Source organism: Sorex araneus, chromosome 5 (assembly GCF_027595985.1).
Source record: "Sorex araneus isolate mSorAra2 chromosome 5, mSorAra2.pri, whole genome shotgun sequence".
Taxonomy (NCBI): Eukaryota; Metazoa; Chordata; class Mammalia; order Eulipotyphla; family Soricidae; genus Sorex; species Sorex araneus.
Genome location: NC_073306.1, coordinates 172,397,146 through 172,411,787, shown reverse-complemented (window position 1 = coordinate 172,411,787; position 14,642 = coordinate 172,397,146). Strand labels below are relative to the sequence as shown.

Here is a 14,642-nt window from a genome sequence, read left to right as displayed (position 1 = left end):
TCCTACCCACTGTACTATCTTTCCAGCTCCTATCCTTTATTTTTTTTTTTTAGCTGTCCACAGTATTTGCTAATAGTTTATCGAGAGAAACAGTTCCTTAGCCCAGATACATTGTATTAATAGTAATAAGTCAGTGCCTTAAATAACTCCTTTTTCCAGTGGAAAAGTTTAAAAATTTTTGCCCACGTTGGACCAGGATTTGATCCCTGGCATCCCACATGGTCCCCCAAGTATCTCCAGAAGTGATCCTGAGTACAGATCCAGGAGTAATCCCTGAGCACTGCCAGGTGTGGCCCTGAAATCAGTAGCTTTTCTCATTGCCTCAGAATATTTTCTGTATATGCTTTCCTTTCTTGTTCAACAGCAGAAACCTGGGGCTGGAGCAATAGCACTGCGGGTAGGGCGTTTGCCTTGCACGCAGCCGACCCAGGTTTGATTCCCAACATCCCATATGGTCCCCTGAGGACTGCCAGGGGTAATTCCTGAGTGCAGAGCCAGGAGTAACCCCTGTGCATTGCCAGGTGTGACCCAAAAAGAAGGAAAAAAAAATTAACAGCAGAAACCTGGGGGAACTCCCATGGATCCATTGACTGTACCAACAATATGAAATCTCAGGCCTTACTTAAGTAGGAGAACATGAATCTAAGCTTTGATCAGAGCTTTAGAAGCCATAGTAGTTCTCAAGACTAGTATCTAATAGACTAAAGAAAGAATGCCATATATCCATTTTTCATTTTAGTTCGTGCATTGGGTAGAAATACTTGTGATTGTGTTACACTGTTGAAAGTTATATGTGATTTTCCCCTTTCCCTAGAAACTTTATACAGTATGTGATGTGGCTCTGTGTGTTATAAACAGCAAAAGTGCTTTGTGCAATGCAGATTCACCAAAGGATCCAGTCCTTCCAATGAAATTTTTCACACAACCTGAAAAGGTAATTCACTTCCTGTCCTTTTTTTTTATTTATTTACCACATTAATTTATATTTCAGTTTGCATTCAAAGTTTTGCTTTTAGGTTTTTTTCTGCTCTGGAGTGAAAGCTAACTTCTTTCTTGGTTTGGTTTGGTTTGGTTTGGTTTGGTTTGGGCACCAAACCTGGCAGTGTTGCGGGAGTACTCCTGGATGTGCCAGGAATTGTGTTCAGTCAGCTGCATACGAGGCAAGCTCCCTACCTACTTTACTGTCTCTCCAGCCACACTGTGTTCTCTCTTGATCATGTATTTCTCTCTGACTTTAAATAAGAGTTATTTTGCTTCCCCCCTTCAGAAAAATAAAATAAAGCTCTCTTTTGATGTACTTTATTACCAAATTTGAATTGAAGGGCCTAGAGTGATAATACAGTGGGGAAGGCCTTGCACACAGCCAACCCGGGTTTGGTCCCCGGCATCCCATATGGTCCCCCAAGCACTGCCAGGAGTAATTCCTGGGGGCATAGCCAGGAGTGACCCCTGAGCACCGCATACAGGCTTTATTTCAATCCCTTGCACTGTGTGCTATCCTAAGTACCCCAGGTGTGAACCAAAGACCAGAAATAATGGCCTGGAGAGATGGTACAGCTGGCAGAGCACTCAACCTTGTCCGTTGACAGCTGGGGTTTGATCCTGGTACCCTGTATCGTCCCCTAAGAACTGCTGCATGTAACCAGAAAACCAAGTAATTATCAGTTATTTTAGGAATTGCTGTATATGTTTACACAAATATGGTTTATTCTAAGGCACAATACTAGAAAAGTCTTGTTCAAAAAATAACACCTGTGGGGCTGGAGCGATAGCACAGTGGGTAGGGCGTTTGCCTTGCACTCGGCCAACCCGGGTTCGAGTCCCAGCATCCCATATAGTCCCCTGAGCACTGCCGGGGGTAATTCTTGAGTGCAGAGCCAGGGGTAACCCCTGTGCATTGCCGGGTGTGACCCAAAAAGCAAAATAAATAAATAAATAAATAAAATCTTGTTTAAAAAATAAATAAATAACACATGTTCTCTTAATTTTTTTTAATAGGATTTCTCTAATGACAAGAGCTATATTTCAGAAGAAACAAGAGTACTTTTACTAACAGGAAAGGTATTGTACTTTTTGGAAGAATCTTGAGATTGTCTTTGTGTTTATTACAATTGTTCTTTGAAATAATCTTTTATATTTTATAGTTCTCAAGTTTTAAGGATCATGTTGTGATCTAGAAATTTCTAAACTGTTTTTATAATTTATTTTTATGACATTTTAGTATTGATATCTTACACTGTATTTTAGGGGTACTTATTTTTAATTGACCAGTAAAGAATAAATATTGTGTTGTGAATTAAAGTCTTTTACTTTACAAAGTGATAATTGCTTGACTTGGATTAAACTATTATCACATATATCTAAGTTTGTTACAATAGTTGAGTTGTAATTCTTTACAGTAAGGTATGAAATAACTAGTGTATATGTAATTTTAGCCAAAACCTGCTGGAGTCCTGGGTGCAGTAAACAAGCCTTTATCAGCAACGGGAAGGAAACCATATGTTAGAAGCACTGGACCTGAGACTGGAAGCAATATCAGTGTAAATTCAGAATTGAACCCATCAACTGGAAATCGAACAAGGCAATGTTTTTCTCAAGTCTTATTCTTTCACTGTTGTTTTTTATTTTTGGTCCACACCAGGCAGTATTCAGTAATTACTCCTGGGGTGCACCCTGCCTGCTCTACATCCCCAACCTTCATCTTGTTTATTGTTTTGAGGCCACATTAGGTGGTTCTTGGAAGACCATGTATAGGCTGCTAACAAGCAAAGCATGTGCTCCAGCACTTTCTTGTGCTGCATACACTGTGTGTGTGTGTGTAAACATTTTATGATTATTATAGGTATCACATCTAATAGTGCTGAGGTCCTGGTGATGTTCAGCCCAGCAAGCCTGATTAGGTGCATTTCACGTATAAGAATATTGTGCATTTAATATGTAGACGTTTGATTCTTTTTTCATCAACTCATTAAGAAAAATCCCAGCTAATTGTATTTCAAGTAGAATGTCAGTAGTGGTGGGGCCAGAGCAAAAATTCAGTGGATAGTGCACTTTGCTTGCATGTGGCCAACCTGGGTTCAATTATTGGCACCCATATGGTCCACTAAACCAGCCGGGAGTAAGCCTTGTTTTTTCTTGTTGTTGGTTTTTTTGTTTTGTTTTGTTTTAATAAGTGGGACCCCAGATTACAAAATAAGCACACATAGAATATCTGTGGTTTGAAAACATGGTTGGCCTCAGACAACTGTGTCCTTCATTTGCAATCCCCTCATTGTAAGGATTAAGGGCGATGGAGAGGAATCAGGGCAGAAAGACAGGACAACGATTAAGGAGCTAGCTTGCCTTGGATGGTGCTGATCCAGATTGAATTCTGGGGCTAGCCCTCATTTAGCACAGCCAGGTATGTACAAAAATAAAGATAGTGGAGGACTGGGGCACCTGTATGTTGTCCGCATTTACTACCAGGAGTAGCTTCCAGACACCACTCTGGGGATGGTCCTTAGCAATGGCCCTGCAAAATGAGCCAAGGAAAATAACACAGACTGAAAACAACTATACTATGTTCTAGTTTTGTTTTGTTTTTAAGGTTTCCCACCTCTAAGAAATAAGCTTAAGGAAAGTGCCTCCTTACAGAGAGAGGCTGGGGGTGGTAGGGTGGTGGGGATGGTGAGGAAAGCAGGAGACATTGGTGGTGAGAAATGTACTCAGGTAGGGGCTGGAGCGATAGCACAGCGGGTAGGGCGTTTGCCTTGCACGCGGCCGACCCGGGTTCGAATCCCAGCATCCCATATGGTCCCCTGAGCACCGCCAGGGGTGATTCCTGAGTGAAGAGCCAGGAGTGACCCCTGTGCATCGCCGGGTGTGACCCAAAAACCAAAAAAAAGAAATGTACTCAGGTGGAGGGATGGGTGTGATGACTGAAGCTCAATTATAAACGGCTTTGTAATGATCTAGCTCATGGATTTTTTTTTTTTTTTTAAGTAATGTGGAGGACTGGAGCAATAGTATAGTGGGTAGGGCATTTGCCTTGCACACGGCCAACCTGGGTTCAATCCCCAGCATTCCATATGGTCTCTCGAGCACCGCCAGGAGTAATTTTTGAGTGCAGAGCCAGGAATAATCCCTGTGCATCTCCGGGTGTAACCCAAAAAGAAAAAGGAATGTGGAGTTCATGCCCATTTCAATTAGCTTAATCAATAGCTGAATAAATAGTAGTACTCCTACTTTTAAAAATGAATAAATTATGGGGATAAAAGAAATAAGCATATTTAGAACTTTTTTTTGTTTTGATTTGTTTTGTTTTGTTTTTGGGTCACACCCGGCGATGCACAGGGGTTACTCCTGGCTCATGCACTCAGGAATTACTCCTAGCGGTGCTCGGGGGACCATATGGGATGCTGGGATTCGAACCCGGTCGGCCGTGTGCAAGGCAAACGCCCTACCCGCTGTGCTATTGCACCAGCCCCTAGAACACTTTGTTTCTTGACAACTGATCTTTCTAATTAAGTGACTTTATATCTGTTTTAGTATGATTAAGTGAAACTCAGTAATACGATATATTAGAGCACTCGTCCAGTGTTACAGAAAAACTAAATTTTGCTGTACTTTGTTTGCTCGGTTTGTTTCTATGCTAGCCTGAGTTTTGATACATTGCTGGAGTAAACTTATTGTGTTGAAAGTAAGTGATTTATTTTTCTTCAACAGGGAGCAGAGTTCAGAAACAGCTGAAACTGGAGTTAGTGAAAATGAAGAAAACCCTGTGAGAATTATTTCTGTTACACCTGTGAAAAATACTGACCCAGTAAAAAATAAGGTAAATTTATTTTTTTTTTTTAAATAATTTTATTGAATCACCATGTGGAGGGTTACATAGTTCTCAGGATTATGTCGGTTATACAATTCTCAAACACCCTTCCCTTCACCAGTGCCCATCTCCCATCACCAACCCCCCCAGTATACCTGCCACCCCCTCCCACCTCCCCAGTCCCCACCCTTGTACATGATAAGTTCCACTTCGTTTATGCCTTATCTCGATTACATTCCATGTTTCAACACACAACTCACTACCGTTGTTGGGGTTTCCCCCAAAAAAGGAAAGCAGTCCTATTGCCAAGGAGGCATTTGATAGTTCTCCACTGCTAAGAATATAGAGATATTAAGTCCCGCTGTTTGTTACATAACTTTTCTTTTTCCCCCTTGCCCCGCGCCACCGAGTTCACGCCTGTTTGGTAATCGCCACGCTGCCTGACAAGGGAAAAAAAAACCGAAAAGGATGGTTATTTCCCGTCATCGGCAGGCGTGGGGCTCTGGCTTAGTTGATAGACTAGTAGAGTTTCTGCAAGCAGTTTCTGGAACCGAAGGGCTTGCGCTGGTATCGGCTCCGGCTCGAGATTCCACCAGCGTCCCACTGTTCCATGTACATAATTTTTCCCCTTATACCCCATTCCCACGCCATCAGGTCTGTTTGCTTAATGGACATCACACTATGTTTGACACCACGCCGCGTTTCTTCCCGAGAAAGAAGGATATTTCTTCTCAGCCGGCGTGGGGATATAGCTTAGTTCAGTCTAGAGAGATGGCTACCACTTTGATTGCCTTCAATATTTCAGCAACAGACTTACTATTCTTGTTAGGATCTCCCACAAAAGTCCGACCCATTAAAAAGGGACATATTACATATTGCTGATGCTAAGATGACATTAGGTCGCGCGGCCGCAACAGCGGCCGCGCGGTTTTGGGTTTCTGTATAAAGTCCAGGGAAAGTACAACCAGAAATAACATCACTACAAACTTTTACCCTTTTATGGTGTTCATAAGATGGAGAAGCCTAGAGAGAGGCTCGGCGTCTCCATTTTGCGCTCAGGAAAACCGCGGATCCTGCGCTGTGCTCAGGGGGGAGGTGTGGAGAGAGAGAGAGGTTAAAAGAATTGGGGGATGCCCGGCTCCCACTGTTTCAGCGCACCGTGGGGTCTCTGGTCCCATGCCGGAATTAGTTCAGTGGGCTGTTTGGAGTCCAAGAGCGCTTCCTTGGGCTCTTCCATCATGCTCGCTCCGCAGCCGGGTCCAAAGGGAAGCACACGTGGGGGAGGTGGGTTTAAGTATCTATCTGCTGTGGGCGGGGGTCGCCGCCCCCGCCCCCTGGGGCCTCCCGCAAGCGCGCGCGCCTCCCGTTTCAGCTGGATCGCCGTCTCCATTTTGCGCTCAGGAAAACCGCGGATCCTGCGCTGTGCTCAGGGGGGAGGTGTGGAGAGAGAGAGAGGTTAAAAGAATTGGGGGATGCCCGGCTCCCACTGTTTCAGCGCACCGTGGGGTCTCTGGTCCCATGCCGGAATTAGTTCAGTGGGCTGTTTGGAGTCCAAGAGCGCTTCCTTGGGCTCTTCCATCATGCTCGCTCCGCAGCCGGGTCCAAAGGGAGAAATAAGGTAAATTTAAATTCTAGGAAGTGGCAGTTTCCCCATCAAATTTCATTGGGTAAGAAACTGAATCAGCAGATTAATGTAAACTATTTTATTATACAGTACTGCTGGGTCTGGCCCAAAAGGTGGTATTTGGGGAAAGAAGGGGATGAATAAAATTGAGGGCTGGAGCAATAGTACAGCAGGTAGGGCACTTGCCTTGCACATGGACCACCTGTGTTCAATCCCCACCACCCCATATATTCCCCCAGGTACCTAGTAGTGATCCCTAAGCATGGCTGGGTGTAGCTCAGAAAGAAACCCCACAAAAGGCCTTTTCTTTTTTTGACCCCCAGGCTAGGGAGATATTATAGAGGGTATGTTGCTTGCCTTGCATGCAGCCAAACTGGATTCCATCCCTGGCTCTCCATGTGAGCCCTGAGCACCACTACCTGTGGCCCGAAACATGAAATAAGCACATTTACTAAGTTACACTGTGTTCTGGGCTCTGTGGTAGGCCTCTCAGATAGCCTTGGGCCTTAGAGGGTTGAAATAAAGCAGTTAAAAAGTTCTGGGATCCCAGATGCTCTAAATTCTACTTTTGGGCCGCAGAGATGGCACATGTCGGTTGCCTATGTATTGAAGCCCAGCACCAGAGAGACTCCAGAGCACTTCCAGGTGTTGCCTTGAATCTTTCTAGGATCATTAACCTTTATAGAACTTATGTTTAGGACCCAAGCAATAGTACAGTGGGTAGGGCATTTTTCTTGCATGCAGCTGACCCCAGTTCGATCCCCGGCATCCCATATGGTCCCCCAAGCCCTCTAGGCTAAGTGTTCTAAGTGCAGAGCCAGGTGTCACGTGTGGCCCAACAAAAAATTTGTTTATAACGTTATACTTTTTTAGGAAATTAATTCGGATCAGGCTTCCCAGGGCAACATCAGCAGTGACCGTGGAAAGAAAAGAACAGTAACAGCAGCTGGTGCCGAGAATATCCAACAAAAAACAGATGACAAAGCTGATGAATCAGGACCACCTACCCCTTCAAAACCCAGGAGAGGACGTCGACCGAAGTCTGAATCTCAGGGCAATGCAACCAAAAATGATGATACAAATAAACCTCTTAGCAAGGGGAGAAAGAGAGGAGCAGTCAGTCAGGAAGGCCCAGGCGGGTTGGAAGCAGGTAATGCCAAAGCACCCAAACTGCAAGATGCCACCAAAAAGGCAGCACCAGCGGAACGACAGATAGACCTCCAAAGGTAATGATGCCCTTTGAACTTGAGTTATGCTAATCACCTCCCAGAGAGCTGAAGCATTTCAAACTGAAAAGCATCTATGTGATGGGTTCCTTAAGAAGGTTAATTCTGGGGACTGGAGCAATAGCACAGTGGGTAGGGCATTTGCCTTGTGCACGGCCGACCCGGGTTCACTTCCAAGCATCCCATATCGTCCCCCAAGCAGCACCAGGAGTGATTCCTGAGTGCAGAGCCAGAAGTCCGCCCTGAGCAGCGCCAGGTGTGACCCAAAAAGCCAAAAAAAAAAAGAAGAAGGTTAATTCTGGGGGCTGGAGTGATAGCACAGTGGGTAGGGCGTTTGCCTTGCACGAAGCTGATCTGGGTTCGATTCCCAGCATCCCATACAGTCCTCGAGCAGAGCCAGGAGTAACCCCTGAGCATTGCTTGGTATGACCCAAGAAAGCAAAAAAAAAAAGGTTAATTCTTGGGCCTAGAGGGACTGTACAGCAGTAGGGCATTTTTCTTCCATCCCTGGTATCCCATATAGTCCCCGGAGCATTGCCAGGAGTAACCCGTAAGCACTGCTGGGTGTGGCCCAAAAGCTAAAAATGAAGATTAATTCTTTCTTTCTTTTTGTTTGTTTGTTTGTTTGTTTTGGGGTCACACCTAGCTCTGCACTCAGGAATTACTCCTGGCAGTGCTCAGGGGACCATATGGGATGCTGGGATTTGAACCCGGGTCGGCCGCGTGCAAGGCAAACGCCTCACCCACTATGCTATCACTCCAGCCCCTGAAGATTCCTGTTCAAACAAAATGTTGTTGGAGCAAGAGTACAGTGGTTGGACACTGACTAGTACATGTACAACCCAGGTTTAATCCACAGTACCCCCTTTGGTCCCCTTAAGCCTGTCAGGAGCGAGTAAAGCTCTGAGCACCATCTGATGTGGCCAGCATAAAAGATTGCAGAATGCCTGATAAGTTGGTATGTGTTATCCAGAATACGCTGTCCTGTGCTGGTTCTGTAGTTTGAGGGAAGTTTGATAGTTAAATTACATGCTCAGTAGAATAGGTCACAAATTTTGTATACATTTCATACAAAAGCCAAAAAATAATTTTGAATAATTAAGCAGCTCTGTTAAGTGCTATCATTTCCCTCTGCTTCTGAAGAGGGAAAAAAAGAGTTTCAGTAGTCTGTATTTTTCATACAGCTAATTTTTAGAACTATTAATTTAAAAACTGCTTTATTCAGGGGCCTGAGATAACTCAAAAGGGCTGGAGGACAGACTTTGCGAGCAGAAGGGATCTGGGCCACCGCCAGGAACACACCCTGCCCGCCCCGTCACTTCCTGTGGCCCCAAAAACCAACAACAACAAAAATAACTTGGGGCTTTGGGGAAAATTAGGTTTCAGAAAATTAGCTTGTAAAATAATTTTCCCTTGTTTAGATTAATTTGTCTTTCTTAGCAAACTTAGTGAAAGAATATTAAAGGAAGCTCTAGACTTTTTTGGTTTTTTTATGTGAGGAATTTCTGATACCTTGTGTGTTCTGAGGTTTCCTCTGTCACTTAGATTTATAATCAAGTTATTCCTAGGTGTGTATCCTTTTGTGTTCAACAGTTATTAGTTTGATGTGAATTTCAATGACAAGAAAATTGCTGTTACAATAATATGAAATTTTTCAGAAGCCAAGTGCTCGGAAGTGATGGCGATTCACTTTGGGACATAGAATCAAGTCCCGGAAATTCTTCCAGTGATTTGGACCTTTAAGTCTGTGAGCGCAGCCAGGAAGACACTGACGACTCAGGCCTAGTAGAGGAAAGCTTCACAGATGCCAGAGGCAGATGTGCAGGAGTCTTGGATAACATTTAATTAAGCCTGTTTTGTATAATTAGATTAATAGTTTCTGTAAGAATCTTAATTACCTAGATTCTTTTTAAAAGATTGTTATCTTTATAAAATGTTTGTGGTATTAGATTTTAAGAACAACCCCCTTTTCCTTTTTTTCCTACGTTTAAAATAATTGATGAGACACCATTTTAACACTGATGAGACTAAGTATAAATGTAGAAAACAAGGGCCAGAGTAGTAGTACAGCAAGTAAAGTGTTTATCTTCATACAGCTAACCTTGGGTTCAATTCCCAGCTGGGTTCAACTCCCAGCATTCCATATAGTCCCCTGAGCACACAGCAGGAATAAGCTCAGAACACCACTTGGTGTGGCCCCAGCCACCATTACCACCACCACCACCACCCCCCAAAAAATAACAAAACACAGTCACAGGACAGATAGGTAGCTCAGTGAACCAAACACACTCTTTGCATGCAGGAGTCAGTCCAGTTTTATCCCCAACATCACATGGTTCAAGCTCTAAGCACCACCCCATGTGACCCAAAACCCAAAAAAATTTAGAATGACATGCCAGGTGACTAATTAAATTTAATTAATTAGGGGCTGGAGTGAAAGCACAGCGGGTAGGGCATTTGCCTTGCACGCGGCCAACCCGGGTTTAAATCCCAGCATCCCATATAGTCCCCCGAGTGCATGAGCCAGGAGTGACCCCTGTACATCGCCGGGTGTGACCAAAAAACAAACAAAAAACAATTTAATTAATTAATTGCAGATAGACCAGAATGTGCCAGAAGCGAAAGAGAACACATACCGACAAGGCCGGGAGCCTGTCTGCTCCACTCCTCCCCACAGAGCCTCTTTTTCCATACAATGAGTTCTTCTCCCTCCCAGAGAGGTGTGAGGTGTTGATAAAGTGTTACAAATTATGCTTATTTCAGGTTAATAGGTTATATTGTTTTATAGAAATGGGCACAGGAGAACAGCACTTACTGGTTGGAAAAAAAAAAACTCTTTGGTATCTTGTTTTACGTAGTGTAAAGAACGATTTCTTAAACCAAAGTCTTAGGTAAAGATGTGGGGGGGAATCCAAGTGTTAGATAGTAATTATAGAAATAAGATAACCTTGCTTGGTTTGCTTTCCTGTTTACATTTTTCTAACTTTGCTTTCCTTTTCTTCTCAAGGTAAAAAAGAAAACTCATTCTAAAGGGAGGAAATGAAGGCCAAACAGAAGCCATCTCCAGCTTCTACAGAAATTTGGATTCACAATGTCCCTGAACTGATAATGGAGTGAACTTCGGAACACACACTTTCTGCCTTGAAAGCTGAAGGAAATGCTTACTTCTTTTCCATGACCACAGTACTTGGATGGGAGTATACAGCAGAAACTCTTAAGAGAGGCTAAAAGCAACTCTTTTCTACCCTCCCCCCCTTCCCAGACTTTTCTTCTGAAAAGTCAATAATTAAGCAAATTGCTTAACACTTGGTTCCAGTTACCACATATCTGGAGTTGAAAGGCATAATCCACAATTGATTCCATGCTGCAGTTTTTATTTTTGAAGAAAGTATAATAGGATGTCCTTACACTGACACTGAATTTTTATCCGTTCTAGAGCCAGGAATTCCCATGTTACACAGGAAAAAAGGAAGAAAAAAAAGATGTCTACTGAATTAAATTTTTAGAAGAGATCAGATTAAATATTTCTTTGTTTTTCCTTTTGGAAACTTTTATGTATAATTCTGCCTGCCTACTTTTCTGCAAAAATGAGATGTACAGATTTCAGTTCCCTGCTATGAAAAGTGATGTGGCGATTTTACAAATGTTGCTTTCTGATTTTTATCAGAGTGAGAAAATAATGAAATTAATATTGATTTAGTATCACTTCATATTTTGATTTCCCTCCATTTTAGTTTAATATAATTTGCAATAAATGTACATATGATTGTTTCATAAAGCATATCACTTTGAAATGGTTTTTACTCTGTGATCATGTTGGAATACTTGGAATTTTAAGGAGTAGAGACTGTCCAGCATTTGGTTTTATAATGTTTTGTCAACCAGATTTTTATTAATGTACAAAACAGTACTTTTTTTTTTTTTTTTTTTTTTAGTTAGAGTTTGGCAGCTTTGTAAGGAAAGTCGGAGGTGTTCAGGACCGGTATCAATCCTCAGCATTGTGCTATTGGGAAATAAGTGTTTTGCTTTTCTTTGCCAGTCTGGGCTCAGTTTTTGTTTATTTTAGAAGTCAACTGTTGCATCAATATATTACTTCTTGGCATTGTTCAGCATAGGTAATGTGTACACTTTGTGTGTGCACATAATCGTATTTAAGTTTTTACATAAAATAAATGCTTCTAGATGTCATATGGTAGTCTTTTAATCTTTTTATCATACTATATTTTCTTGTGGATTTTTTTATGTGAAAGGGCTATTAAAGAACAAGATTACAGTCAATTCTCATTATCTATAATAGTGGCTATCCTTGCCACAGTTTTCAAAATTTTTCAGTGACCATTTTCTTAAAATGATTAAGGCAGAACCCAGGAGAGAGCTTAAAAGGCTAGCACATTCAGTAGGCCCAGATGTGACCCCAAACAAAGAAATGAAAGGCCGGGGCTGGAGAGATAGCACAGCGGGTAGGGCGTTTGCCTTGCACGCGGCCGACCCGGGTTCAAATCCCAGCATCCCATATGGTCCCCTGAGCACGGCCAGGGTTAATTCCTGAGTGCAGAGCCAGGAGTAACCCCTGTGCATCGCCAGGTGTGACCCAAAAAGCAAAAAAAAAGAAAAAAAGAAATGAAAGGCCTACTTAAAGAATTGCTCCAGGAATGTTGAAAATAGTTCGTTTTCACAGCTGCAGACTATTCCCATCCCTGGCTTAGACTCTTTCCCATTGCCCTAGTTGAATGTGCTTATTCGGTTTGCTATGAAAAAGTGTGGGCTAGTAGACATAAACATCTGCACTATAACTTGATCTTAACAGACTAGGGTCTGCATGAGAAATAAACCAAGTTCTGTCACAACCAGACAGTGACGTTGCTGGTGAGAGTCCCTTATCTTCATAGATAATGAAGAGTTGACTGTATATTGATCCTGAATGAAAGCTGGGTATTCTTTTAAATATGAACACACATTTAGGTTTCATGATGGTTAGGGAACATGGATCCCAATGAGAGGAAACTTTTTTAAAGGGGCAGAAAAAATCCTGCCATTCTGTGTTGCCTCTTTCTACCCCTTTTGAAGGAAAGTATATAAGGTATTGCCTCCAACGTGCTGAAAAAGGAGTATCTATGCATAAGCATCCGGAGTCCCTCACACAGTCAGTGGGTGTGTTTCATTTAGGAAGATTTTAATGTTCTTTTAGCATCAGACAACTTTATTCCTGAGGCCACCAAGTAGGAACATTAGTAGGAACTGTCTTTCTGAACTCCTTTTGACTAAGTACTTAGCCTCACAGTCGACTGGATTACCTGGTTAAATCCTACTTAACAGTGTAGCAGAATCACATGCATCAGTTAGTGGCTGCTTAGGTCATTTTGAGGAGAGGAGTTAGCTGAGCATGGCCCACCCCAATTCTGTGGCCCAGGGTGCCAGCGTCTGGCACTAGGGCAGTCAGAGAGGATAGGTTAAGCTGATGTGGAGGGACTTCTTTAAAAGGAATTTTTCGGTTTTCCTTTGAAAAAGAAAAACTGTAAAATCCCTTCAGAATTTGGTATTCACATCTCAGAGAAATACAACACAAAGTGCAGACTTATATTTGAGAATTGATGTTAACCCTTTGTGTCTAGTTTAAAGCTTCTTGTATTTGTCTAAAACTACAAGCCAGAATTTTGTATCTCCTTTGATAAAAAGTGTGTATAATGTAAAGTAGTTTTGCATATTCTTGTGCTGCACATGGGCTGAATTTTTAAAAAGTTTTTTAAAGACTTGAAGCAGAACCTTGTAATTTGTGTAAATGACAAGTGTAAAATCCTACCATAAAATGCTAAAACTTGCATTGTTTGAAATAAAACCAAGAAATGCAGCATTATATAGTAGTGTGGACCCCTGAATATTCATGTACCCCTGGTATGTCGCAGGCTGATATCTTTGCATATTTTCTGTTTTTATTCTGGAGTCTGTATATCTCCCCTCAGTAGAAGTCAAATGCTAATCATAGTTAAGCCACCTTCATACTCTGTGACTTAACATGATAGAGGAGGAACAAATATACAATGAATTTTGAGGTAAATATATATTTGTCTTTGAGTTACACCCAGTGATGCTCAGGGTTTACTTCTGGCTCTGGACTTGGGGATCACTCCTGACAGTGCTCAGGGAGCTATAAGATGCTACCGATTGAGCACAGGCCAGCTGTATGCAAGGCAAGACCTTACCCATCATACATCTCTCTGGCTCCCGAAACACATTTTATTTTAACGGGCAATCTTAAAGTTAACTTCCTTGCTTAACTACCCTTGGATACATTGGTAGAGTGGAAGGGGGTGGCGTTTATTTTGTAGGACTGTTCTGCTTACTTTAGTGTTTTTGGTGGTTCAGGAGATTTAACTCAAGGCAGGCACTGTCCTTTGCTATATCCCAACAGAATACATCAATTTGCAACAAAATTTGAACATGTACATTGCTCTGGTCCCTAAAATGCACATTTGATTTTAAAATACACTGTCAGGAGTAGCACAATGACTGTGCAAGGCCAGGTATGACCCAAAAATAAACTAGAGCAGCCAGATGACAACTGTATGAAGAATAAGGTGGACGCAATTACTGAACAAGCTATCGTGCTCTTACAAAACCTCAGTGGTTTGACCACTTTTCACCGACTTAGACCATTGAGACGATTGTGTCATGGGCCAGAGAGGAAATACGTCCTATAGTGCTTGTCTTGCACACAGCCAGCCTAGGATCAGTCCTCACCGTCCCATATGGTCCCCTGAGCCCCACGAGGAGTAAGATCTGAGTACCACTGGGTGTGGCCCCCAGGAAAGAATGTCTTTGCTATTTGTAGAAAGCAAGTAGAAACCAGTGGAGACCAGCAAATGGTCAGACAACTTGGTAGTCTGACTAGATAGTGCTGCCTTCTGCCTACAAGAAGTTAAAGATCTACAGAGGCAGGGAATTGACCCAGGGCTGGACCATATACTTTACATGCAGAAGGCCCCAGTTT

At 42.5% G+C, this 14,642-nt stretch overlaps 1 protein-coding gene across 1 annotated transcript in view; it reads left to right on the top strand.

The window, feature by feature from the left end:
* The window catches only part of PDS5A (PDS5 cohesin associated factor A), a 94,253-nt gene extending 80,729 nt beyond the window's left edge, over window positions 1–13,524 (top strand). Inside the window, exons 28-33 of the mRNA XM_055138666.1 lie at window positions 815–934; window positions 1,999–2,061; window positions 2,436–2,581; window positions 4,705–4,813; window positions 7,302–7,654; window positions 10,662–13,524. Of these exons, the coding sequence (XP_054994641.1) occupies window positions 815–934; window positions 1,999–2,061; window positions 2,436–2,581; window positions 4,705–4,813; window positions 7,302–7,654; window positions 10,662–10,665 (795 nt within the window). The 3' untranslated portion in view covers window positions 10,666–13,524. The remainder of the gene's footprint in view (window positions 1–814; window positions 935–1,998; window positions 2,062–2,435; window positions 2,582–4,704; window positions 4,814–7,301; window positions 7,655–10,661) is intronic.
* Window positions 13,525–14,642: the final 1,118 nt, after the last annotated feature.